The 27,605-nt window shown below is 40.5% G+C and overlaps 4 protein-coding genes across 7 annotated transcripts in view; 2 read left to right on the forward strand and 2 right to left on the reverse strand.

The window, feature by feature from the left end:
* Nucleotides 1-27,605, reverse strand: part of LOC126403715 (serine/threonine-protein phosphatase PP1-beta catalytic subunit) — a 659,813-nt gene that overhangs the window by 610,343 nt on the left and 21,865 nt on the right. The gene's annotated exons all lie outside the window — the stretch shown is intronic.
* The window catches only part of c17h11orf68 (chromosome 17 C11orf68 homolog), a 616,176-nt gene that overhangs the window by 566,700 nt on the left and 21,871 nt on the right, over nucleotides 1-27,605 (reverse strand). The window lies entirely within an intron of this gene.
* nop10 (NOP10 ribonucleoprotein homolog (yeast)) lies at nucleotides 10,073-13,607 on the forward strand. Its single transcript, XM_050066455.1, has 2 exons — nucleotides 10,073-10,300; nucleotides 13,179-13,607. The coding sequence occupies exons 1-2, from the start codon at nucleotides 10,247-10,249 to the stop codon at nucleotides 13,317-13,319; spliced, it is 195 nt and encodes a 64-aa protein (XP_049922412.1). The 5' UTR covers nucleotides 10,073-10,246; the 3' UTR covers nucleotides 13,320-13,607.
* Nucleotides 14,655-27,605, forward strand: part of LOC126403702 (solute carrier family 12 member 6-like) — a 42,039-nt gene continuing 29,088 nt past the window's right edge. Inside the window, exons 1-3 of one of the 4 annotated variants that reach the window (XM_050066427.1) lie at nucleotides 14,655-14,810; nucleotides 19,174-19,284; nucleotides 19,781-20,006. In XM_050066427.1, the coding sequence (XP_049922384.1) occupies nucleotides 19,790-20,006 (217 nt within the window). In that variant the 5' untranslated portion in view covers nucleotides 14,655-14,810; nucleotides 19,174-19,284; nucleotides 19,781-19,789. Of the gene's footprint in view, nucleotides 14,811-14,838; nucleotides 15,566-19,173; nucleotides 20,007-27,605 lie in introns of those variants that run through there. The other 3 variants (XM_050066425.1, XM_050066428.1, XM_050066426.1) reach the window with 3 other exon arrangements.

Consider the following 27,605-nt stretch of genomic DNA (forward strand, 5'->3'; position numbering starts at 1 on the left):
TTGGGATTTTCTCACAGGTTTTCACAGAAGGTGACTCACGTATGTCATCCAGTGATCCCTCCTCTGGTGACTCTTTTGTTGGATGAGAATCCGTCTGAACTTTTGGACTCTGCAGAGAAGATTCAGGTAGAAAAACCTTGTTCTCGTTGGTCTTGCATCCTGAAGAATTTGTGTTATTAACATCATAGGCCTTCTCCTTACTATCCTTCGTATCTCCCCTGTTTCTGCTTCTTTTCATTGGACTTGAAACCAGCAGAGTCGGTGAGTCAGTGTCACCCTCCTTCCTCCTTCGCAAGGACTTGATCTCACCCTTAGCAGCAGGAAGAGGCAGCACCTTTTCCTTAGTCATCATGCTCCGAGTTCTTCTCCTTAAAAAACTAGACATTTGCATGCCCTCCTTGTTTCTTTCCCCCTCACTCAACTTTTTCTCCTCTTGAGGGATGTGGGTTAAAGCATCATTTTCTGCTCTAGTGTCAGTGCTCACCCTGGGGTTTTTCGCCTCACTCTGTTCCCCTTCCTCCACTTTGAGTTTCTGCATCTCTCCTGAGAGCTCTTGATGTTCCTTCTCTCCAATCTCTGAAAATTGCTCAGCTGCTGTTTTTGTTGCATGTCCCCGCTCTTCAAAATTGCTCTCCTCTCTTTTAAATAATTGCCTTTCTCCGGTGGACCGTCTCCTCTGTTTTTCGTACAAGCTCTCCGGAGTGTTTTTTGTTGTTTTCTTGGCACTCCTTTTACTGGGTTTCTTCTCCTCTACTCTCTCTGTTGTGAATTCACCAATTAATCTTGCTTTCTCTATACCTGACAGCCTCTGACTGCGTCTTGTTTTTGTCATTCCCTTGAGATTGGTCTTATTGTCTTTACTCTCCTCCTTCCTTTCAAAAGTCATATTAGTCGTCTCTTCTTCTCTTGCTTTAGTAACTGTTTGCTTTTGCATCGCAACGTCTTTTCGCTCCGTTTCACCTTGCTGTCCTGCCCAAAGTTCAGAGGATGCTAACACTTTGGACACTTGCAAATCTTTTGGTGGCTCTACTGTCAGTTTTCCTGGCACCGAAGCTGATGAATCGCCATCAACTGGGATATCACAAGGGTCTGCATGGGAATCTGCCACAAAGGATGAATCGGCTGGCACAGGAATTGCCTCCAGGCAAGAGTTGATGTTTTGGGGGCAACATTGTTCCTCAAGAGGTGCTTTCAAAGCTGGGACACTCAGAGCTGGACAGCCGGCTGACTTTGGTGAGGTGGCAGCCAACGAATCGGCTCTGAAACTAGGTGCAGGATCCTTGAGGGCAGTGGTACGAGGGTCCTCATTGGACTCTGAAACACTGGAGGTTGAGCGGGACTCAAAGGCAGGTACAGGTCCTTCCTGAAGCTTTTGGGATGCCTGAGCTGACTGTGCACTCTCAAGGTTTAGGAGGGACGTTGAGACATCTTTTGACTCATCCTCTGTGGCTGCAAGTTCCTTTACCAATGCATCATTGTCTCTGGCCTCAAAAGCAGAAGTAAGGCTGGTATTTGGGCAGATATCGGCAAGCAACCGCAGAGACGAAATAATGCAGTTCATCAGGGAGCCATTGGGATACAGAGGAGATGTGGCATTAACAGGGTTATCGGTTAGCAGTGGTTCTTCAAGAGGGATTGAAAGGAGGAGGGGGCAACACCTAGTCCAAACTTCCATTGGTCCTATATTCCTCAGAAGTCCATCGTAGTTTGGATTTGTGTCAGACTGTGAGCCCGGAGGATCCAAAATGGGCGCTTGAGCTCTTGGGAGCAGCGCAGGTTCCTCAACAAGCAAAGTCGCCAGGGGTATTTCTTCGGTTACAGTAGTGATGCATTTGAAGTTGGCAGGAGGTCGACATGATAGCTGCTGCTGGATCATATCCATGAGCTGCTGACCAAGAGGAAAAACAAAAATAAGAAATTACTTTATTGGCCTTTTTATCCGTTATAACACAGCAACAAGTCACGGCTACAAAAATCTTGTTATTATATTACCTCTTGTAAAAGAGCCAGTGACTCTGTTTGGTGTCGACCCCAATTGAGAGAAAGAAGAAATTAAAGAGGCACTACAGCAGTTTTTAATTTCACTTTCATAAATTTGGGGAGCTTTTGAGGGACAGAGTTAAAAAGCAATCTCCAATAAACAGAGGCTGAGCTATTATTTTATTCATTAATTTGAGCCACATCCCAAAACCCTGTATTCTATACCGAATGACTTTCACTGTCGCAGACACATTTCCAATGTTGGAATTAAATCTGGTGGTCATAGGTCAAGGTCAAGGTGGTCATGAAACTCAACCCAAGCTTTCTTAAGTCAGTCTTTTTCTCGTCTTGATGTTCCAACAAAATCGAACATGTTTAACTTTGTAAGTTTTTAGTCTAAGCTCATGCAAATATTGAAGAACTGCTGCAACACTAGAAAGGAAGCAGCAAACCAGGTAGACGGTAAACACGAAGGGGACTCAAGGGAGGCGCAAGAACGTGAACAAGTCTTGGTTGTGTTGTACTGTGGAAAAGGAGGACAAACTGGTAGAGCTGTGGAGTGAGCAAGAGTCAGTTTTTAATTCGGTAATTCTTATTTTAGTGAGGAATCTTAATTTTTGAAGTCGTTTGACTCTCATTCCCACATTCTACTCCCACTAAACCAACAGAGACCGGTAGCAAGTTGAGGTGACAAAATCCATAATGTAGCGTTTGTATGTTAATACAATTTATCCATCTGGATTATATTGATGCTGAATTGACAAGGATACTCTCAATATGATGAAGTTTGGTACCATTTTCCACTAAATCATCTCAAAAAAGAATCTAGTTGTAGTCTTGCAAATAGCGACCCTGCAAGATCCCTAATCTTTTCATATAATGAATGATTAAAACATTGTCACATTGACTTTAGATGTGAAAGGGTGTCAGAGTTCAGGCTTCCAAAAGTTTTTTGCAAGTCTTGTAGACACTAGGTAGGGATTAGATAAAGTTATTAACATAGTCCTTAAGAGGAATATTTAGTATCTTTTCATCCAACAGTGAGATATTAAAACATAGAGCTGATTATTTGCTTTTGACCCCTCACCCCTATAATGATATGAGTAGCTGGCAACAGATGGGAAATGTGGCGTCACTTACTGGACTGATATTGGCGTCCGCAGAACGCTGATGCTCCTGAAACGTCATCTGCAAAAACAAAACTCATATTAGTATTTTTAAAATGCTGAAACTAGCTTGATCTTCTAGTCCTGGATCAACCTCCTGCTCACAAGGCAACAAAACACAACATTTACAGTGATGACTATCATGTGTTATCACCTCTTGTCGTTTCTCCAGTGCAAGAAGGTCACTGGGCTCTGGGTCTGTAGAAAGGAGGGAGTCCAGGTAGTCTGTGTCCAGTATCAGCTCCACCTGAGGGACGGAGATGAGCAGCGATTGAGACGCAGTGAGAATAAGACATTTTCTTTCACTTAATACACAGTAGTTACTCATGAACTGACGTTTGTTTTTCCTTCAACAACGAACACACGTGGTTAGGTTCAGGAAAAAAGAACAGGGTTTGGCTTAAGGATCTTACAAGACACAAACGCCGCTCTCTAGGGTGAAAGTCTGTGTTTGTTTTACCCTCTCGCCCGCCCCAGTAGGACTTTGGCCACCTTAACTTTCGTTCTTGTCCCACCACATTTTCCACCGGGCAGCGTTAAACTATAACTGCAACTGGCCGGATATCGTGCCAATGTTAATGGACGCCATTTTCTGTTGGTTTCTGATGCTGCCCAAGCACCGGATTTCCAAGACTTCGAAATGAGATCCTGTTGCAGTGTGATTCAATGTATGTAAGTTAACGAAATGCTTGAAAACGCAACAAACATATTGATGGGATAACAGTTGACATATCCTGTTAATGCCACTGATAACTTACGTCTCTGACAAAGTCTTCATCACTGCACAGTTCATCCAGATATTCAAAAAAGGGGCCATTTTCTATCTCTGGTCTCATCTCTTTATCTTCCTCATTTTCATTTTGTTCGACCTTCACGCTCTCCTGGATCTGAGGGAAGCCAGAACAAAGATTTAGGTGATAACAGTGCATTAATTTTGCAGTAAGACATTATTTTGGACAGTTTTGTTCCATGGTAGCCTGTAATCCGTAAGATTTCCAGTGTATACAAATTTACAAAACATTTAAATTTTTGGTACCTTTGAAAACATTTAGTAAATGGAAGATGAAGTTATCTATCTCCTACATGTGTTTCTAAAAGTAATCATCTTTTTCCCCCCATATTTTATCTTTGAAAAATAGTAGCCGACCTTGGGACTGATGGAGTCCAAGATCATCATGTACTCCTCATAGGCGAGTTCTGCCAGTGATACTTCGTCCAAACAGAGTAGAGATCCCATATCCCATATATCATATTCGTTGTTTCCTTGTAGTCTATCCCTGTTGGTTGTGTAATTCTTCTGATGTTCTTCTATTGGGAAAGACAGTAAAAGGATTTTAAAAAAGGTAGAGAACAGGCACAAAACATCAGTTACAACCATTTTCATTTGCGTACACGCTCAGTTACAGTGCTAAGATGCTAATTTTTAGCAGTTGTTATGTTAAAGGGACCTCAGAATTTAAAAATACATATTTTCCTCCTGTCTGTAGTGCTGTTTGTCAATCTAGATTGTTTTGGTGTGAGTTGCCGAGTGTTGGCGATAACGGCCATAGAGATGACTTTTCTTTTTGGATTACTTTGGGTGCAGTTCCTTAGTTAATAGAGTTACTTTGAATCCTGAACAAAGTGGTTTGACTTCTTTAGGAAAAAATGGTGGAAAAAAGGCAAGAACTGTTCCACAAATTGCAGGAAATAAGTAAAACGGTGACAAGAAAATGACCAAAAAATTGTAAAAAGAAAAAAAAGTAAATAGATTAATTAAACAAAACTTAAATTAGCTTAAATTATTTAAGTTTTAAAATTATGTAACAGAAAATAAATATAATAAATAAATATGAATTCAATAAATAAATAAATAGATATTAGAAATAGAAAAAAATAGAAAAAATAAATATAAAATAAATATGTATTCAATAATATTCAATATCCAATAAATACGTATTCAATTTAATTTCTAGATTTTTTAAAGGAAATTTTCTTTTCTTTTTTGCTTATTTTCACATTAGTTTCTTGTCTGCTTTTGTTCTTTTTTTAACTTTTCTTTTTTGGCTTATTCTCAGGTAATTTCTTCGTTAATAGAGTTACTTCCTGTAACTTTAAAATCTTACTGATTTTCAGGCCATTTCTTGAGTCGCTCATTGAAATCAAGCCCATTTACTCAGGTTTCAAAGGGTTAAAGTCAGAGGGGTTCATCCTCTGGAGTAAAGTGGTGGTCCTGGCTAAAAATTGACCTCCATGTCCCCTCCTTGCCAGTCTATACAAATCCTTGACCTCTGACCTTCTGACTTGGCCTGCTCTTGAATCTGCCCTCCTGATTCAATGACCTGCTGAGCCGTTCTCCAGACCCTGGGGTCAAGATAATGAAGTCAGATACAGTATCACAAGTGTTTGTAAATGCACTATAATGTAGTCTGCTGTGTGTCCCTCACAGGTCTGGACTCCAGGGCTGCTGGACGGGCACTGCCTGTGGACACACGCACCAGCTGGGACGAACCTCAGGCATGAGGAGCTGAGAACAAGGAGGTGAACTGCTGTAGAAGGACTCTGTCGGGCTGCTGATGGGAACCCAATTACTGGGACGAAAAGCAAACGTGGAGTTTAGCGTGGAGGTGACGGGGCTCATGTTGAGCCAGCAGGAGTCTTGTGGAAAACAGGGGGCGACTATGAGGTCTTGTAGGAGGGGTGAAGTCTGGAGGCTGGGCGGAGAGGGACAAACACCTGGCAGGACATTCGGGACATGGGGTTGGATCAGGCTCGGGATCACATGCTGCACACATTGCTGGTTTAAGTCCCAGAGTGTCCATGAGGTGTCTTCTCTTTGATCAGCGCTCCACTGGGGCATCTCTGCAACTCTCATCAACATAGATTCATACGTCATGAGATGAGGTCCTGATGAAATCTGTTCAACTCGGCTGATGATTTCACAGCACGTCTCTGACAGCGAGTGAAGGTCTCCTTCCTCTTGTGAAGCGGAAAACAGTAGGTGATAATGTGGGGAGGAATTAGATAAGGACACGGATCCCGACTGAGTGCAATCAGGCTCTTCTCTGTCATTTAGAGATCTCAGGCTGGGAAACATCCTTAATCTCCGTATGTCTGCGGCTTGAAGCTGTCAGAGGAAAGTGAGATATTAATCCCAGCAGCTCCAACAGCAAAGACATCATGACACAAACCACATGTGAGAACCGTATGTTTATTTAAAATGTCTTCAAAGCTCCGGCAGTGTTTCAGAGTATTTCATAATACTATCCTCTCTGCAATCACCAGAGCAGCTGCTCAGAGTGAGCTCAGTTTGCTTCAGGGCAGGAAAATAAAGGGTTTCTTTTAACTGCCTGAGAGCTACTGGGAGAAAAATCTAGCAAAATGAACCAAAAATCAGCTGTGACCAAAATCAGCTGAAGGACTGACCAAACCACACCTGCAGGACATGTTTCACCGTTTGAAACCTGAGCAAACTGGCTTCATTTCTTTCAGGAACATGGGGAGAAGGTAATGAGCAACAAAAGAAGAAATGACCCAAATATTTGCAAGAAATTGGTCAAATTAAAAACAAGAAAATAATTTTTTAAAAAGGGCTTAAAATTATAATAATTCTGTGCCATAATTTCAAATGTGTCATAATGATAATATTAAATTTTCTTCTAAATTTTTTTTCCCCTTTTGAATTATTTTCTAAATATATTATTTTTTTGCAATTTGTGGGAAATTGCACCAATTTGCTTAAAGGTTCAAAGGTTTACAGTAAATACTTGTGAAACGTGGCTGAAAGCAGCAAGAAAAGTGATGTCGCTTCAGGTTTCAAAGGGTTAACTAAGAAACTACCTGAGAATACGCCAAAAAAGAAAAGTTAAAAAAAGAACAAGACAAGAAAATTGTGAAAATAATTTTTTTTTAAAAATCTAGAAATTAAATTGAATACATATTTATTTAATATTAAATATTATTGAATACATATTTATTTTCTATTTTTTNCAAGAAAAGTGATGTCGCTTCAGGTTTCAAAGGGTTAACTAAGAAACTACCTGAGAATACGCCAAAAAAGAAAAGTTAAAAAAAGAACAAAACAAGACAAGAAAATTGTGAAAATATTTTTTTTTTTAAAAATCTAGAAATTAAATTGAATACATATTTATTTAATATCAAATATTATTGAATACATATTTATTTTCTATTTTTTATTAATTTATTTATTTTTCTATTTTCTATTTCTAATTTCTATTTATTTATTTAATTCATATTTATTTATTATATTTATTTTCCGTGACATAATTTTAAAAGTTAAATGATTTAAGCTAATTTAAGTTTTGTTTAATTAATTAATTTACTTTTTTTTTCTTTTAACAATTTTTCGGTCATTTTCTTGTCACAGTTTTATTTATTTCCTGCAATTTATGGAACATTTCTTGCCTTTTCCCCCATTTTTTCCTAAAGAAGTCAAACCAATTTGTTTAGGATTCAAAGTAACTCTATTATTGAACAGAGAAGTCTAAAAAATAAAGTGTTAGGGAGTCGTGAGCTTCATGTAATTAAACTAGTAGTGTAACTATATTTTGCAGTAGCTCGCTGGCAGTTCAACTACATTCATAATTGCATAGTGATTCCAGTAGCTAGATTATTTTTTGCCATTTTTCTGTGTAGTTAACGACTAAAACGGGGGGTGGGAGTCACCCCCCCTGGTATGATGTTATCACAATACTAAGGTCATGATATAATATTACTGCAATTTTTAATGTTTTGCAATAACAAATATTGCGACATGTTGCAATTTATGACCATATTTTGACTGCAAACTAAGAAAAAAAATTGTCAGCACCTGTTTCATGTAATAAGATAAAGTTTTCTGTCTGTTCATCTCACTTCAGTCATTTTTATTGCAGCAAAATAAATCTACTGAACTGCAAAATTATTTTATTATTCTTTGCTACCAAACGTTTAATTTGTATTAATAATTTATGAGATAAAATATCAATACTCGGCATGTGTGTATTGATACATTATTGTGATACTATACTGTATACTGAAGGGACACTAAACAAAACAAAAAAACCCCAAAACAAACAAACAACATAAACAAAATATTTTCCTGATATTCCTTGCACTTAGGCATTTATTTTTTGGATTGTTAGGAATGTAAAAGTGCAACAACTCAAAGGCGCATCATGGTGAAACATCACAGAGGATATAAAAGCATCATTAAAAACACTTATTTCCAGAGAGATGTTTTATGTTTTACCTGCGAACAAGTCGGCACTTTTTGCAATAAATGTCAGTACGGTCTTTATTATTATTATTATTTATGTTTTTCCCCAAATTAATTGAACTTCTTTTTTTTTAACCAAACTAGATTTCTGCCTAAAGCTTTGTTATAGTTCAACTTCTCCCAGTGTGAAGTGGTAGCTGGCAAAGTGATAGCCTCCCTGACACTGATTGCACACAACCTTACACGTGTACTGCATAAACCCTCGGCCACCTTTTACCTCTAAAGAGATTAAACCACAACAAAAAAATTGTTTGTTCCTAAATGTGTTGGTACATGTCTTTATATATCTCTAGGATCTAAAATAAGGAGTACTGTGCATCACAGCTCAGCAGCTAGCTGTTATGATTGCATCTCTTTGTTCAGGAGTTGCATCTCAACACTTTCATCATGACAATGAAGCTAAACCGACTGTGATAAGATTGAAATCTCAAAAAAAAAAAAAGCTATTAGTTAGGCTACTTAAAGTTGGGATTGTTTTGTCAGATTACTGTGTTAATTTCACGGCTATAACAATAAACTTTAATGTCGTGGATCCTGGGTCTTCATCATGATGAATAGTTTAGTTAATCTGCTCTCACTGTCGAGCACACATGCTTTCATCAGGCTCATTTTGTCCCTGATTTATACAGTATTTGTCATATGTCTTGATTTAAACAGTTTTTAAATGATTGACAGAATGAATAGTTTCCATTAAATGACATTTACACTACATAAGCTACTAAAACATTGTATGCAGGTGCCTGTCATCAACAAGTCACACTTATGTCAACACTTCTGCAAACCTTCGATGCCAAATGACAGCTCTGTAACTCTGTCCATAAACTATCATTTTAACTATCAGAGACAAATAGGAGCTACACATTGTAAGGCAGTCAAATATTTTCATAGTGCTTACCATTCATGTAGGTGCTGATTATTCCTCAGTCAGTACAATCAGTTTGCATCTGCTGTAAGTTTGAAAATCAACATAAACTGGACTCAGGCTGATTTGTTTTCTTACAACTGAAAGTTCTGCTCATGTTAACGTTTAAACTTCAAACGGGCTTGTCAGTGAAAATCTACTTCTGTTTAAAAATATAATTATTTATTTATTTTGTACAGTATTGCTCCTGTATTTTAAAATGTGTGCACTGATTCAAATGGCACATTTTTTATTCTCATGTTTGTGTTCAGGAAGCCAACTTCTTATTGTTTAACGTATTTACTTATATGTGTTTAATGTATGAAGTGGCACAAAATGCACATGTGGTTGTAATGATGAAAGTTATTGATGTGCCAGGTGATATTTAATTCTCACTTTTTTTTTTTTACTGTTTTGTTGTGTAGATAAAAATTTTAAAAATGCATTTTAGAGAATTCTGCTTATATTAAAAATAAAAATATTATAGGCTGTTTTTTAAATATAATATTACGTGTGAAAATCTCCATAGGTCACGTGATGACAACTGACCATCTCCATAGCAACTGGGCAAACTTCATCCCGGTGAAGACCACACATGTGGCTGAAAGCTCCAGAAAGTGGAGTTTTGGTTAATAACTTCTATTTCCGAACTCAAGAACAAACCCTCACACTCAAAAGCGTTTTATTTTTCTCACATACAACTCGGAAATTTCGTTTTGGGGCGTTCAACACGCTATTATATTATAAAACACAATTTCCCAGGATGCCGAGCGCCCTGAACTCTACACCGGATATCCGCTTTGCGCTCTGAGCGAGGAGAAACTCCGCCGCACGTGGATTTCAGAAGAAAAAAAAGCGTGTTGCTTGCAACTTGTGTGATTTTGTCGCTATAAAACAACCTCGTCGACATATTTTGAAGCTTTAAAACAAGTTATCGTCGAGATGTTTCTGCAGTTTTACCTGAATGAGAACGGAGACCGAGTCTACACTCTGAAGGTAACGTTAACGTTGTGTTTACATCCTCCAACTTTACTCTGTTTTAATACAGTTTACTTCCTTTGTAAAGTAGTTTCACCTCAGTTTAAATATGCTCTGGCTCTTATTTGAAGAAATAAAACTCACTCCTCGAGCTTTAAATGAACGTTGATACACGTTATTTTGAGATTAGCTAGCCAGCTAGCAGCTAGCTATCTTGTTAAAATCAAACACAAACGTGAATAAAACGGTAAGAGGGCTTTTAAAACTTATCACAAGCGATATCCTCAGACAGTGTTGTCTTTAATAAGGTAAAAAGTATTAAATGAAATGAGCCAAAGCTGACAGAAAAGTCGGGTTGCAACTGAAAGTTATTTTAATTTTGTTAGCATGTCTAAACATCCATATAAATACACACTACAAGCTAACAGAAACCATGTTTAGCTTTATTAAAAAAAACAAAACATGCTGCCTATGTCAGTGCCATGATATAAAGATGATAGGCTCTGGGAATACATTGATATCTCCACAGCATCCTGTACTTTGTAATCAACTTATAATCAGATTCTTCTTCATGCCATCACATAAGGATTTCTCACATGGTTTTAGAGCTGAGGCAAACAACTATGACTGAAATAAAGACCCACATTGCAAACATCACAAAAACTTTGAAGTCAGATGTTGAAGTTGTCATAATTAACACAACACACACACACACACAAGCTTGACATATAATTTATTGCTACATTACAGACTTAAATGGAAGTTATTATATGCATAGTAAGTTATTGTAATTACAGAACAACACGAGAGCAGAAACAAATTGTTGACTGATACACTTCATCGATAACATATTTTAATGTAATCAATTAGTTGTTTGAATCAATTGCCGGGCAAAAATGCCAAAATTCTGTGTTTCTAGCAGTTTTTTCTTTGTTTTATGTCATTTCAAATAAACTATTTTGGGGTTTTGGCCTGTTGGTCTTCAAAAATTAAATAAATAAATAAAATTTGGGGGAAAAAGGGATTTGAAGAGTTTGTGAAAGGCACATGTGGCTATTTTCTCAAGATTTATATAATAAACTATTAGTAGCCCTTTTTAAACAGGAATTGTGCAAATTTGCAGGAAAGCCCAATCAGTCTTTTTTCAGCATTGGCAGTATAAAAACAAAATCGGGGAGTGCAGCAAAATGCCGCCTACCTACTTTTGTTTATACAGAATGCGCCTTTTTCGGGGCAATGGGGGCGTGAGCAAGTAACAAAACGTGTAGCTCAGCGTGTGACGTAAACAGTGACGTGGGCGGGAAGCCGCGGCTAGTCAGTCCTTTGGCCATTCTCTCATAAATTGGCCCGTTCTTCACCGTCCCCGTCATTTGACGGTTAATGGCCTCTTTGTTTGCGAGGACAAAGAGGGCCCGCAATTCCTTGTCCTCCCCAGTTGCTCATCTTTACAGTGTCTGTCAGGTTTGTGTTTCCCTCTTGCTACTAGCTGCTCGCTAATTCCTGCTATCAGCTGTTTCCTGTTTATCCACCGCCAGTGGCTCGCTCATGCGGCATCATCAACTGCTCCTCCCACAACTCATCAACAGCCCCTCCCGTTGCGGAAGGGCGCCTCGGTCTGTTTAAACCAAAAAGGTTTCTGCCAATATGACTACCCTACGAGGCGGAAAATTGGGCACCTCGGATCAACTCGCCAATCCGGCTCTGTGTGTCTAAACACTCGCAGCTTGCCGGCAAAACAGCCCAACATTCACTGGAAATCTGGCAGTGTAAAAGGGGCTAATGAGTTAATCAAGAGAATTCCGGACAGACTTAATTCTAATAAAATTTATACTTGCAGCCCTACAATATTCAAATAGTACATAATAATAATACATGTTATTGATAGATACCTTTTAAGACACAGGCAAAAGATAGAGAAAATGACAGCAGAATAAAAAAGTCAACGAGATAAGAAATAAAGTAACATAAAAAATAATAACATAACAAATGAATATTCAGCAAAAGAAGTCACGTCATTAAACATTCATTTATGTTGCACCCTTTACACCCTTTTACTTACTAAAGGAACAGTGTATACGATTTAGGGGGATTTAGAGACATCTAGTGGTGAGGACTGCAGATTGCAACCAGCTAAAACTTCTCCTGGTTAGAATTCCTTCAGTGATCATTGTACAGGAGGTTTATGCCATTAGCTGAATTATCCAGAAGTCTCTTCCTCTCCAAAATAGACACACCAAGTGATTTTAAACCTGTTTCTACAACACTGTTCAGCATGTTGGAGATAGATCTCTAGCCTAGCACCTGCAAATGTGTGCTCACCTTTTTCTCTGATAATTTGAGATCCAGACATCTAGGAGTTTTTTTTTTTTTTTAACCGGGAGCCAAATTATCCAAAGAGATTGCTTCCTCTCCAAAAAAATAAAATAAAAATGGACTGGGTTATTTAAACTGGCAAAAACTCCAAATGAAGCATTTTCACATTAGAAATCAGTATTTTTTCCTGACACGCTCCTCACAAAGGGGCTGCTAACTATGGTGGCGGACATGAAAACATGAATGTTCCTATCTAGAGCTAGTGTTTGGTTTGTCCATTCTGGGCTACTGTAGAAACATGGAAATCTCTGAAGATGAGGGCCCGCTCCCTATGTAGATATAAACGGCTCATTCTAAGGTAATTAAAACATGATGAATCGTATTTTCAGGTGATTATACACTTAAGAAAACATACTTATTTTATTCCATATCTGCAAATATATCCCCGTAAATCCTACAAACTGGACCTTTAACACCACAAAGTGGTTTTGTTGATCTGTTGTTGCCTAAAAAGACTTTAAAATGATCTCCAAGCGCTGAAATCAAGTGTTTTCTTTTCTCTTTCCTTCTTCGTCACCAACAGAAGATTAGTCCTGATGGGCAGCCCACCAGCTCAGCCCACCCGGCTCGCTTCTCCCCAGATGACAAGTTCTCCCGACACCGGGTGGTAGTGAAGAAACGCTTCGGCCTTCTGCTCACCCAGCAGCCCAGACCTGTCCTGTGAGAGAGAGAAGTGGAGACACGGAGGCGAGAGATGGAGGGATGAAGGCGAAGATGGGACTGTAAAGCAGAAAGTCAAACAACACACTCAGGATCACAACTTGTGAACGTGCGACCAGGACTTGTCCTCAGTTTCACCCAAATGTATGGGGCTGTTAATGCTCAGTTAATGGTCATCTGTTGATGATATTATGGGTCTTCTTTTTATTACTGCTATTTGTTGGCATTCATTTAAGGATAATGGGATCATTTTGTTTTAATGCTGAATAAATGTTTTGTTAATGGTTTATAATGGTTTGTGTGTGTGCATAAATCCAGCTGGATGACAGATTAAAGAATAGAAACTGTAGAAACATTAAAAATGCAGATGCTTTCATACAAAGCATGCGGGCGTAGTGAACAGTTTTATGAGTAGCCCATGACAACAGTGTGAATCATATGTTGCGGCCTTCACAGTCACTAAATTTCAACCCATTTAAGTCTCCTTAAGAAATACACAAATTACAGAACGCCTCCAAGTTTTGTATTACATATTTTTGTGGTAACATGCACTGCAAAAGATGTCGTAATTAGATTTTTATGATAACGGGGAATGCCGCTGTTATATTTTATATCCTGCATATGTTCCGATCAATGTTGACTTCTGAAAAATTCCCCCGATGGAGTAAAATAAAGAATGTACTCTCAGGATTTGAGGAGCTACACATACACATTAACTTGGTGGAAGAAGTAGGCTACTCAATTTTTTTAGTGAACTAAAACACCACTGTAAAAAAAACCCTACTTAAGTCAAAGTAAAAGTACAGAATTATCAGCAGCAAAAATATATTTAAAGAATCAACAATTTATGTTCTACTTCTGCTACAAAATGGCCACAGGGACTCATATATGATGATATATCACGTTATTGGATTGTAAACTGATGCAACAATGTGTAAGTGACATTTTGGGGGGCACTTAAAATTGTATTTTGTAAGCTAATCACAGGCTACACTTTTTAAAAATGTTTTATAATACAGCTGCAAGATAAATGTAGCGGAGCACAACTATAATGTAGGATAAAATGGAGATACTCAAGTACATGTACCAGGGGTGACACTACTTTGTACCATTAATCCGCTTTACTCTCATATTTCTATTCAAACTGGCATTAACGTCATCATTATTACAATTATTTATTATATATTATTAGATTTAAGAGATAAATTCAAAGCAAGAAGCACTAGAAAGCTGTTAAAACCGAGCTTATCATTGTCCAACCTTTAAAGACTACATCTACCACCAGCGTTGACCGCTTGTTCGTCATCGCGCATGCGCCGGCCGTTGGAACGACGGCAAGAGAAATAGGACGAGCCAAACGCGCTCGAATGTTTTTTTGTTGGGTCGGTTGGACAAAAAAAGTGACGAGAAAACCTGGGAGAGGAGCCAAATTTTCCCAGATGTAACTGAAAGCAGCCATATGGTGGAAGCGTCCTTTAACGGGAACTTGAGCCAGGTATGCGCTTTATGTGACTAACGTGTACGGTTTGACATTTTTCAGTGGGCGGTTTGTCGCTGTCAGTGAAATAGCTGGAGGTCCGCGGAGTTTATCAGCCGCATGGCTAGCCTCTGGCTAACGTTAGCTTCGGCTAGCTGTACCGACTGGAGCGAAGCGCCCGAGACCACCTCACCCTACACAACCCCCGGGTACCTACAGCTACCCAAGTGATGGCTCAGCGCCTGGCTTGCCGCTATCCATTACGTGACGCTTTATTAGCACGGAAACCACAACTTGACTAATAACAGGCTAATTACTCCACCAGTTTACCCCATATCAACTGCGCGACTCTGTGATTTTAGCCGGTTTCAAATGCGTTTCTGAGCTGAACCCTGAAACCGCAGCTCCAGACAGATGCCGCATTCCCTCTCACGTGAAAATGCTCCACGCTCAAGTCGACACATCTACTCACAATTTGATTATAACGACAACAACGTCAGCTCCTGTGCCTGTATTGATATCGGGAGGTGTTTACTGACCGGTTCAAGCCAGAATTATTATGGCTAGCTTAATTGGCTTACAGTGGCAACTGAGTGGCAGTTAGCAAGCGGGGATCACTATCAGCGGGGCTTTGCTTAAGTTGCTGCTCGGGACTAATTAAGGGGATGTTTATCCTAATTAATGAAGGCGTGTTTGGCTATATGTGTGTCCCTCTGGGTCATATTGATTACAGCTGAATTAACGTGACTACTCGTGACAGCATTGGCAGCTAGGTAAGACTGCATCATCTCCTTGTTTTGACTTTTGTTATACATAATAATTGCGACAGTATTTTGGGGTTTATACTGGTGCTGTGATGCGGTATTTTGGGTTAAGGGCTGCTGATTAACTGTCTGATGCATATGCTGAAAAACCTGTAACTTAATGTGAAATAACAGCTGCATTACAACCACTTACTCATCATAAAACTCAGATAAAAAGTCAGAAATTATGCAACATACACCCTTAAAACACCCTTTAAGAAACAGGAAACATCCTGTTTTAAGAATATGTATATTTTTGTGCAAGGTGATATGAGTTTCATCTCACATTAATTTCACATCCTCCAAGGGTAGTTGTTTAAGGTGTTAGGGAACTACACTTGACCACTTTGGAACTACAGCACCACCTCTCATGCTAATTTGGTGCTCTGCAATATGCAAAAAGACAAGTGTGATATTTGTGTAACCGAGCAGCAAAACAACCCTCCAACATGCAAAAAAAACATCTTAAATCAAAAAAGCAAAAATCAGTGCTGAATGGCCATAAAAAAAGAACAAAATGTTCTGAAGCTTTCAAGCTGGATTAGTCCTGCTTACACCATCAATAGACAGAAAGAGGAAACTTGAGGTTTTATAGTAATCACATCTGTATTAGCATACGAGGAGGAGGGAGCAAATGTGTGCAGTTAAAAAAGGAAACACCCTTGCCTCATGTGTCACATGTGTTGCGATGTCTGTGCCAAGGTATTGATAACACACCATGGGAAAATGTACCTAGATGTATCACCAGGTTTGTGTGGCTGGAACAGTGTGTTATAGAGTGGAGATGTTTGGGAAGAGATAACAAGAGTGGGGAGATTTGCATGTGTCCAGCTCAGTCTAAAGACCATTGAGTTGTATTGGAAGCTCCTAAATTGCCTGTAGGTGTGAATGTGTTTGTCTAGACTAATAACGTCTCCGGGTTGTTTCACAGCCTCTTTACACAATGCATGCTGAGATAGGCCTCTGCTCCCCCACTGAGTCGCCCAAACCTGAGTGGAAGTTTGTGAAAATAACCCCCCCCCTCCTCTTCCCAACGAGCTTTTCCAGTTGAACGGGAAAGACGAGTGTCACTGCTCCCTTTATCCGGCCGTCTCGCCTCCTGTCCATCCCGAGTGTGGACGGACAGAGCGCGTGAGGCAGGGAGCATTATAAAACTGGAAAATGTGCTGTGCCTCTGCATGCAGAGAGAGAGGAAACAGCCAGCAGCTACTGGCACAACCGGTTGGAACCGCTCTCCTTTTAATAATTAAATTATGAACTGAGCTAAAACAACAGCTCCACTGTACCCACCTGTCTTGTCACTTTCTTCCCCAAGACGAAGGGGTGCATTGTGTGGTTGACTTTGCACCTGCGAGGCACACGGACCGACAGTGTGGTGGTTCATACTGGTTATTGTTTTACAACTTCATTCAGAGAGATATTGTTGTGAAAGGATAATAAACCTGTCAAAAAATGTAGCTTGGTTAATTCATTACAAGATATATGAAAGTTAAAGGAAACTGAACATGAATAAAATCAATAAAGGGTGTGATATTCAGAGCGCCCAGTTTTTAGTGACCTTTTGTCATATAGAGGGGCATGTTGAAGCCTGCATTTGTTGCCTTTAGAGCACACAGGCGGACTTGAAGTGACTGTTATCGGCAGATCCTTCACCAGGAAACAGGAAGTCTGTATGTCCTTTGAAATAGGGGCCATAGAACTCATTAAATAGTCCAAATTTTGAATTTGTGAGGTCTTAATCACCACAAATATTTAATCTTTTAATGTCTTTTTGTCCAAAATGTCAAGCTCTTCTCTGTTAAGACTTCTGGTGTTACAAACCTCTGAATTTTACGTATATTTGCACTCACCTGTTGGCGAAATGTAGATGAACTGTAATAACCATATTCCAACATAAAAGCCTAAGGTAAACATCCCTATTTAGCCAACCTAATCCGCTTTTCAGACATTCTTAACATAAATGGCCCCAGGTTAAGTGAGAACAATTTATTTCAAATGAAAGTCTAGTCTCGTATTTGAAGTGTTAATTATTTATTTATCCCAATTTCTTTCTTTTTTTGTGGAAGGCTGGGTTTTTTAGTAACAGTTTAAAGACTCGTGGACAATATTTATAATTATTAAGGGATACTATATAGATTAAAGCTTGGTTACATACAGTTATTATGGTAGGCTACTTTTAAATAGGTGGGGTGGTTTGATGGTGTTCTTGAGCAAGACTCAAAATCCCTACCTGCTCAAGTTCTGTCATTCTGCGGCTGACCTTTGACCTCCCTGTAGGGTAGGAAAATAAATGGGAATCCATCAGTATCTCTTTATTATAAGACACAGTTGAATTGTTTATAATGACTTAATAACTGTAGCCCACTGCATCTTTTTCTGCAAGGTGGACCAATCCACTTCAACAGGCAAATACTAGCCCCTTTTACACTGCCAGATTTTCCGCAAATGTTGGGCCATTTTGCCGGCACTGCCAGATTTTCCGCAAATGTTGGGCCATTTTGCCGGCAAGCTGCGAGCGTTTAGACACACAGACTCGGATTGGCGGGTTGATCCGAGGTACCCAATTTTCCGCCTCGTAGGGTAGTCATATTGGCAGAACCCTTTTGGTTTAAAAAGACTGAGGCACCGAGGGATTTGTGGGAGGAGCTGTTGATGACGCCGCACGTGCGACCCACTGGCGGTGGATAAACAGGAAACAGCTGATAGCAGGAATTAGTGAGCAGCTAGTAGCAAGAGGGAAACACAAACCTGACAGACACTGTAAAGAAGAGCAACTGGGGAGACAAGGAATTGCGCGCCCTCCTTGTCCTCGCAACTTACGAGAGAATGGCCGAAGGACTGACTAGCTGCGGCTTCCCTCCCACGTCACTGGTTACGTCACACGTTGAGCTACACGTTTTGTTACTTGCTCACGCCCCCCATTGCCCCGAAAAAGGCGCATTCTGTATAAACAAAAGTAGGCGGCATTTTGCTGCACTCCCCGATTTTGTTTTTATACTGCCAATGCTGAACCAAGCCTGATTGGGCTTTCCTGCAAATTTGCACAATTCCTGTTTAAAAAGGGCTTAAAATTAGGTGGGGGGAAAAGTGGATAAATTGATATCAGTATCGGTTATTGGCCAAAAAAGATAGCGGCAAGAAATCTAACATGCATCCCTCAAAATAAGTCTTTAATTTGATTGAAAATGATCTTAAAATGATCTTAAAAAGCATTAAATGTAAGTGTCTGATACCTGTAGACACCCTGAAAACCTCCAGTGCTTCTTTTCTTCTGTGCATGGATTTATTTTATGATACTACAGAGGAAGCATTGTAATACTGTGTTTGACTGATTATCTTTTCAAGTAGTTATACAAAGATTGTTGCGGCTTTTTCTTCTTTTATTCACCATTATGTAACCTACTCACACTTCAAGATACTGTGTTCCTTTCACTTACATCTGCGCCAGTTTTTGCTGTGTAAACTAATCTCTGCTCTCCTTTCTTCTCTCTTATCTCAACCATTTCCCTCTGATGACTTTTCTTCCCACAATGGCATTCCCCTCCCTGGTTTGGTCCACTGTTGGTTGCTATCATTAGAAAGACATTTTTATCTCCAAGGTGCATGCCAGACAGATTTTAGGCACAGAGGGAGCCGAGCTTGCTGCTATCCTGAGCCGTAGTCCTCATCCGCAGGAATCAAGAATCACTGTAGGGAGAGAAGATACTGTACAAAGCGCAGAAACACTATTTCATATCTGTTTAATTGGAAGAAGGGAAAAATTTCAACTCTTTGTGTTTGAGTACTTATCATCTCTGATAGCTGCTTTGAGCTGGTACGCTACACATTCACACATTTAAGGAAGCTGTACTTCTGTGTCACTCAGTAATCCACTACATTTTAAACACTATCAGAAAGACACTCGTAGACACAGAACGAGACCTGTTGCAGATCTTCTTTCACATGCCTGGTGGCAGCCGACCACTTTGCTCCAATGGAGAATCGCAGCAGCAAAAGAACAAATTGTAGAGGCCGCCGTTACCTCAGCATCACCTGGGAGATAGCCTAGCCTAGCCTAGCCTAGCTCAGCTCAGCTCAGCTCAGGTCAGCACAGCCCCGCCAGCTCGTCCTTGACTCCTCAACCCCATCCTTCTCCTCCTGCGTCCCACGCAACACCCCCCTCTTCCCTCTCTGCTTTTTTCCAAGTGAGTTGCCATGGCATCGGTGCGCTTCACAGTGACGCCCACTAAGGCAGAGGACCTCCCGGGGCTGTCCGACACATCGCCTGACATCAGCTCCCGCTCCGGTGCCCGCGTGCGCTTCGGCTCCAGGGAAAGCGTCAATCGAAGTGACCCGCTCAGTGAGGCGTCTGGAGGCTGGACGACAACTGCGGGAGGAGCGGAAACGCCGGACCACAGCACTGTGGATCAAGGTGAAGAACACACACCCATGTACACATGATGTGTTGTTTTAAGGTACACTTTATAAGACTTGACATGTTTAAAATATACCTTTCTAGGCGTGTTCACTCTTTTCATGGTGGACTGAGTGAAGTGCTTCCTGCGTTGAGAAATAAAAAGCAGATCACGCACTCAGCCTGCATACCAACCTGTCACTCTGTGTCTAATCCCGCTACTTAGATTGCCTCAGTGAATTCACTCTTTAATCCATATGTTTGAGACATGTAAGACAGCCACTCCTCCCTCCTGGTACACTGCGTTAGAAGAAAGCATGTAATGTGGCCCCCTCCTGAACACTAAAAAAAGTCCTTTGTACAGATTGGCTGCAGTTTGAATGTAGAAAAAGCAATGGCAGTTAAGTGGAAAATGTCCCTAAAAACACAAACAAGATTATGTTGTTAGATTTTGTTTCAGGATCTTTTAAGTCTCTTATTCGTCAGTCAGAGGTTACAATTGTCTTACTACCCAAAGCAACATATCACGTACTGCATATAAGTTGCTAAAGAAACCACATCACAGCTATAAAGCAAAATTAACCTCTGAGGTTAATGAATGTGGGTTATAATACTTGTGGTACAAAGGTGGAAACACCAATCCAGGATACTTGACATCTGAAGGTAACCTAAGCCTCAAGGATCTGGAATTTAAGATTGGCATGATGTAGTCTATGGGAACCATCAGTGTAATAATTATAGGTTATTATCCCCCGCCAAGTCGTGTGTGTGCATGTGTGTTTGCATCCGTCTGTTCCATAAGTACTATTCGGACGGCAATAGTTTGACATAGGGATGTGGACTAATGTCAGTTTACCACAGGATGTCTGTAATATAAATGTCCGATTCGCACGGGACAAGAAATCTCCGTAATTCTACCAGAGATGGGAGTGGTAACTCGGGTTGCGCCCTGGCGTCACCTCCCTGTGTGCATGTGCATGCTGCGTTGCTTCCTGTAAGCACCAGCTGAAGGATAATAATAATTAATGATTAGCCCAATATGAAATATTGCCAATGATCAGGATTGTGTGTACACAACGATTAGCAATATGGATTTGTATTGGGCCTACCTAACACAACCAGAAGTCTCATGGCTCTGAAAAGTGCTGTCTTCTCGACCTTTTTGATTGGTCTCCCACGTAGGGCTATGTGATTATTAGAAGAAACGCCATCATCGGAAAAACGCGGAAAGCTACTTGTAACATACAATCACTTGCACTAGATGTGCTCCCTTTATCCACTGCTCATTTTCATTCACTGCTGCTCATTATTATCCACTTCCTATTATTTTCATTATTATTATTATTGTTATTGTTATTTATTGCCGACTCTCGGATTTTTGTACTTATTTGCATGCCTAGTTATTTAAGTTTTTTAAGTCTAATTTTGAAATCTTTAATCTGACTCTTTTTCCTTGACTGCTGTAACACTGGAATTTCTCAATTATGGGATCAATAAAGGTGTATCTCATCTTATCTTATCTTAAACGCGGAAAAATGGTTGTAAACAGGACGTGACGAAATATTTACATACATTTTTACAGAGGATCGCGTTCGCACAGGATTAATATTACCCGACGTATTTTCTCCGGACTGTTTTACAGAAGGTAAAAGTCGCCGTAATTTTTACTGACATTATCCGTAATGATTACAGGCAATGGTGCGTTCGGACAGGACTAAAATCCCTGGTAATAATTACTTTACCCCACGTCTCCACGTTAAACTACTCCTGTCCAAATAGGCCTATAGACAGTAAAGATAAAGGACATAGCCACCGTGATTGGTGTGGGGCCTCCCTTTTTGAAACCTCAAATTCTGCATTTTGGTTGTTGCCATCTTGTTTTTTTGTTGCCAGAAGTGACCATATTTAGGTGAGTGGGTGGTGCTGTGGAGGGGTGAGCCAAGGACACTATCGGCAGATAGACTGCCACTCAGAGTATCCCTTAATTATGTGTAACTTTAAGCCTTGATAAGTGAGTTATATAAATATTCACACCCCGTACAGTTGTCATGAATGTTGACATTAGCTGTAGAGACTAAAACAGTTTTTTGTGCCAGGCTGTAAACATGTTTTTTCTGCTGTAAAGTTGGGCACTTAAACTTGGAGGTCTATGGGGATTGACTCGCTCTTGGGGTCAGCCTCAGGTGGCCATTTAATGAACTGCAGGTTTTGGCACTTTCATGTTAGCTTCATATTTTAGCCACAGAGGTTGCTTCTTGGTTTGTTTGCTACTGGACCAATCAGCCTAATATTTTGTGTGCACAATCATGACCTCTCGTGGTTGCAGTGATTCACAGCTGTTGATAAAACATGTTTTATTGATTGTTTTATACCGTCACTGACTGCTGACTCCTCACTCCTCTTATTTGGCCAGTAGGAGCTGCAAGATTTCCAAAAATCGGCTCGACTAAGAACAAGCCTTACGGTCTGTTGCAGGCCCCATTTTGGCCCTTGTTGTGGCACAGAACTGACATCCCAAAAAAAGTATGGTCTCATTTTGAACAGCAGCATCTGCAGATGTTATGATCCACTACGTTAGACACAATATGAGATGAATAAACCCCTTTTTTTGTTGTCTTCACTGCCATCTTGACTGTAATGAAGGTGTGAGGGACAGTTACACTGGGCGCAGCTTTGCTGTTTTCCGGCTGCCATGGCTGCGACCTGGTTTTGCTCCATGTGCCGCATGGCGTCATAGCCTACCACACCTGGAGTATTTCACAAGCGGAAGCTGTTTTGTCCATTTAATTGTGGTTATTGTTGTTATTTCCTACTTTGTTGTACTGTAGCTACAGACAAAGTTGACAACATTAAATGTCCAGTTATGATGACATGATAGAGCAAAGATTTGTGGCTGTGTTTTAGTTATTAAAAATACCTTTGTCCTCATATTGATATTGTATCTACACTTCAAATACAGTGCCTGTTAGCAGGAGAAATCGATCAGCTATGTGCAACGTGCTGCGGCTTTTTGCAAAATAGACGAGGGATGTATTTCTGTTAGCTTCTGGGACTCTTGTCAAACGTGTTGTGGGGCGTCTGCTGGAATTACAAGAATTCTCTAGAGTGTCTGAGATCGTCTCAGGTGGCGACCAGGCTGAGATCTGCACTTTACTAGTTAGTAACAGTTTTCAGTCAGGAGTTCTCACATCCTCTGTCATCAGTGGTTGCGCTTTGTTCAAGTACAGACACTGTCACAGTACACTGGCTCTGCTGGCTCATGTTGTCCTGTTGGCTGTATAGAGGTAGTCTAGGAGCACTGGATTCCCACACATTGTATTCTCTGGAGTGGGCCAGTCAGGGGTTCCCATTGGCAAGGAAGATACCCAGGATCACAAGGTTTCAGACAGCTATATGTCCAAACTGTCAGTTACAGGGGAAGTAAAAAGAGAAGTGCTTTCTTTTGGGTGTCTCCTCATGCTTGTCTCAAGTTTAACAATTTGTTTTTAAATGTCTCTGGATCATAAAGCGCTTTATTTGTTGACTTCAGGGGTTCACAGCCAAACCAGGTTCAACGTATCTGCACTGAGCCGACGTTGAGAACAATAGGATGACTGTAATGTATGCCTATTGTGATCATAGTGTAGGTTTCACTTCCCCCACTGCTGTTACCGGCCCACCTACAGCAGGGCAGATACAGTGATTCAGTTCTTTACTTAATGGGAGCTGACAGCAGAAACCTTTTCACATGGACTCAGTTTTAGCAGGTACAGCTAGTAAGTGTAGCTTGCCGTGACACTGCGATGAGTAAAATGGTTAACAGTCTTCCTCTGACCTCTGTGACCGTGCAGGTGTCGTGTGGCGTGCAGTAACTCACTTTCCAAAAGTGTTTAAGAATAGCTGCTCTGATTCACAGGCTCAACACAGGAGGTTATAACAGTGGAGAGATGTAACTGTATTAGCAACGCTGATCCGTTTAAGCGGTTGCATAGTAGTGAGGATGCCCCACGTTGTTTAATAAGCTTCCATAAATAGAAATGGAGCCGGTTAATCCGACTGAGCTTCGATCAGGCTGAGCGATGCTGCGGTTGTTTAAACACAGAAACAAAGAGGGGAGACTGTCGGAGATAGAATTGCACAGCAGTCGCCTCGGCTGGAGAAAAACGCCCGTGGAAAACCAGCACGCTGACAAGAAAAATGCTCCTGTTGACGTGAATGAGTCAAGATCCTGAAAGGCGATGAAGGGAAGGGAGGCAGGAGGAGCGGAGAGTTATTTTCAGAAAGGCCAAATGCTCTGTGATCCATCATATTTGACACCAATAAAGTTTGCTATTGAATTTGATGTGCTTACAGCTTGCAGACACGCACGCATCTGGCTTCAGTGGCTTTCTGCTTCACTGGTTGCTCACACTCACACACACACATACAAAGGCGTTACACTCAGATGTGTTTAACTCAGGTGGAGGACTTCTCTTGGGGAACATACACATGAACCGACAGCTGTGTTCCCTTGTGTTAACCTGAGTGTGAACGCTGCAGTTAAACAGCGACAGGATGTTTTTTTTCTGCAGTAATAACTGAAAGTAACACTGGATAGTTTTTAGCGGTGATTTTTTTTTTTTTTTTTTTTACTGTTTTTCATTGTGGTTTTCATCAAATTAGGACAAATGGTACTTTTATTTTTCAATAAATCTGTTTGAATACTAATTACTTTGATAATTAAGTGATAATTGCAGTGATAATTTGCCTTCCTGTAGCTGAGGCCCAGGAAGGCATTCTGGTATCATTCTGTGTCCCCTCTTTGAATTCAGAGGTTTTTGTGGGTCCATGAATGCAGCGCAGGCAGAACTTGGTCTGAATCATGGACTTATTTTGTTACAAAGTTCAATAATTGCCTAGAGTTGGTTCGTGTTCTCACGGCAGCATTTACAAGTGGACCAGATCAAAGAAAGCTGCTCTTGATTGGTCAGAATTTCCGTGCGGGAAAAATCCAGGAAGTAAACAACACCTTGAAGAAGAGTACACTTGCAAGCTAAATGTGACACTTTCTAATGTCACAATGGAGGGACAACTACGCAGGTTGATTTTAGCGCTGCTCATCGTGGACTATATTGCTGTCATTGTTCATTTTAGTCAAACCATACAGTTTGAAAACGAGGCGCGGCTCCAACTAGAAAACAATGTTTTGATGCATTGGATGTGCTGAATGTGCATATTAAGGCAGTACAGGAGGAGGTGCACATTAATAATCCTCCAGGACTGTAACATGCTCATGTTTAACCCAAACAATGTGTCATGTGACTGCAGTTGGTTCAGATCGAGGTCGGAACACGTTCTCACCACAAACGAACTGCACCAGAGTTCGTCTTCAAGAAGGTCTCGGCCCGGTTGTTTTGGTGCGCACCCGAGTGTGATGGCTGTGTTCACCTCGCCCAAACGAACTGCACTTATAGGGAGCTAACGAACTTGAGGTGGATTAAGCTGAACCAAACAGGGCAGGTGTGAAAGTATCCTAAGTTTCTCTTTCACCGAGTCATTGTGCTGTTCAGTCTGTGCCCAGAGCACGCTTCATGCTCCGAGACTTTGTTGCAGTGGATAACTGAATGGTTCATCTTTTCCAACAGTGCTCCTCATGAGCGGTCCAGCTTCAAAAATAGAAAATCAATATGTGGCACCAGGCTTTGATATTGTGGCGGGCCGCAATAACTTTACGAATATGTGGGAGACCCTGAATTGCTTGATGGAAAGAATGTCAGCAAATGGTGTCTTGTTTTTATCACTCCTGTTTTAGCCTCTTTACACCAGCTCCCAGTATGTTTTAGAAAAGATTTTACAATTTTATAAATTCCTTTTGAGGCTCTGTATGGCCTCTCTCCATCTCTGACCAATTACTATACTGTATGCACTGTTACATACTCGAGGGGTCCTTGGGCAGAGGTCTTTTGTCTGTTCCAGTGACCTGGCTAAAGGGAGTGTTCGCAGTCAGGGCCTCAAGGCTCTGGAACAATCTGCCTTAGAAAATCAGGTTGAGTTAGCGATCATGCTGAGTCAGTGAGCTCCTTTTAAAGGTACACTAGGCAGGATTGTCGGTTACTGTTTATAAACATGTTCGCCAGCAAAAGTTAAAGTAAAAACCAACCCCAGACTCAGCCTCGTTTGGTGTTTCGCCTCGCTATTTTAGTTTTAGTGCTATGTCTCTTGGTTGCCTGCTGCTTACGGTCTGGCAGCAGATGACTACCTTTTTATAAAGCCCCGACTTCACCTGAGCGCTGTGGGGGTACACACCCATAAACATCCCTAACACAGTAAATAACAAAATACAAGCAGAGGGCAGAGTGTCTGCAGAGGGAACCAAAAGTAACCCTTCAGACGTGGTACCTAGACCCTAGCATTTCCACTGTAAACAGTACTCTTAAATCAACAGACTGCAGTGTTCACAGCTCCACCTTTTAGTACCAGATCTGTGTGCTAGGTACCCCAACAGAGGGGGACCAAAAATGGGGACGGTACGGAACGGTTCCATTGGTACCATCCACAACTTTTTACAGTGGAAACAGAAAAAAAGTGTACCAAACTGAACCGTGCCGTACTACTGTCAACGAACATAGAAGACTGAAACCCTTCCCAGAAACTCTTCACATTTAAGAGGCTGGATTCGGAGTATTTTCAAAATAAGGGCTGCAACTAAAGAGTGTTTTCATTGTTGATTAATATGCAGAAAATGCTCTTTTATTTCCAACCTTTTTGGGCCATAAAATGTCAGAAAAACATGAAAAATTATAATTTTGCTGTTGTTGCCTTACCAATAAATTGTAACAACTTGACATCAAATTATCAAAATTAGCACAGAGTCAGTGAAATATAACAGTTAATTTGTCTTTCTCAATTAATTGATTAGTTATTTGGTCTGTAAATGGTCATTAAGTGTTTCCCAAAGCCCAAGATGATGTCATCAAATGTCGTGTTTTGCCCACAACCCAAAAATATTCAGTTTATTGTCATAGAGGAGTAAAGAAACCAGAATATATTCACATTTATTTTATTTATTTTTTCCTTAACAAATTACTTAGACTGACTAATTAATTAATTTTTGCAGCCCTGGGTATGATTGTATGTGGTGGTGAAGAAGTTGGTGTTATCAGGCAGGAGTCCGTTGTTCACATCCATAATATGCAGCCCGTCCTGATCAACAGGTTAGGTGTTGAACACGCTTGGGAAGATCCCATGCCTGAATGTGTGCATGCACTAATGTGTATCTTTATTTATCCAAAATGTCTTTGTTTCTTATTTTTAGTCTGCATTTTTGGAGTATTAATAGAACATGTGTTGACTGTGGATATGTTGTAAAGGATCAGCCGCTCAATTTTTGACAAACAATTGAAAAGGCCAGATTAGCTTGTTGGTTAATCTTTACCTACCTCACCAGTAGCTTCAGCCACTGAATATTGACAGGCTAGTTTTTGTTTGCTGGTGTGGAGTCAGTTTCACACTCGCTATCTGTGGCCAAATGAAGGACTGCGAGCAGGATGGGAAGTTGCCACCCACCAGCCAAATGCTGTTTCTGTTTTTTGCTTTACATGGCTATTGACTTTTTCCTCAGTGTGTCTAAAAATGTAGTTTGTTGGTGAGATGGTGAGA

This window comes from Epinephelus moara, chromosome 17, assembly GCF_006386435.1.
Source record: "Epinephelus moara isolate mb chromosome 17, YSFRI_EMoa_1.0, whole genome shotgun sequence".
NCBI classification, from domain to species: Eukaryota; Metazoa; Chordata; class Actinopteri; order Perciformes; family Serranidae; genus Epinephelus; species Epinephelus moara.

Excerpts from the sequence above, each read along its gene's own strand:
- nop10 (XM_050066455.1), top strand. The coding sequence starts at position 10,247 with ATGTTTCTGCAGTTTTACCTGAATGAGAACGGAGACCGAGTCTACACT. Across the intron at positions 10,301-13,178 it reads ACCGAGTCTACACTCTGAAG|AAGATTAGTCCTGATGGGCA; the intron begins GTAACGTTAACG and ends CGTCACCAACAG.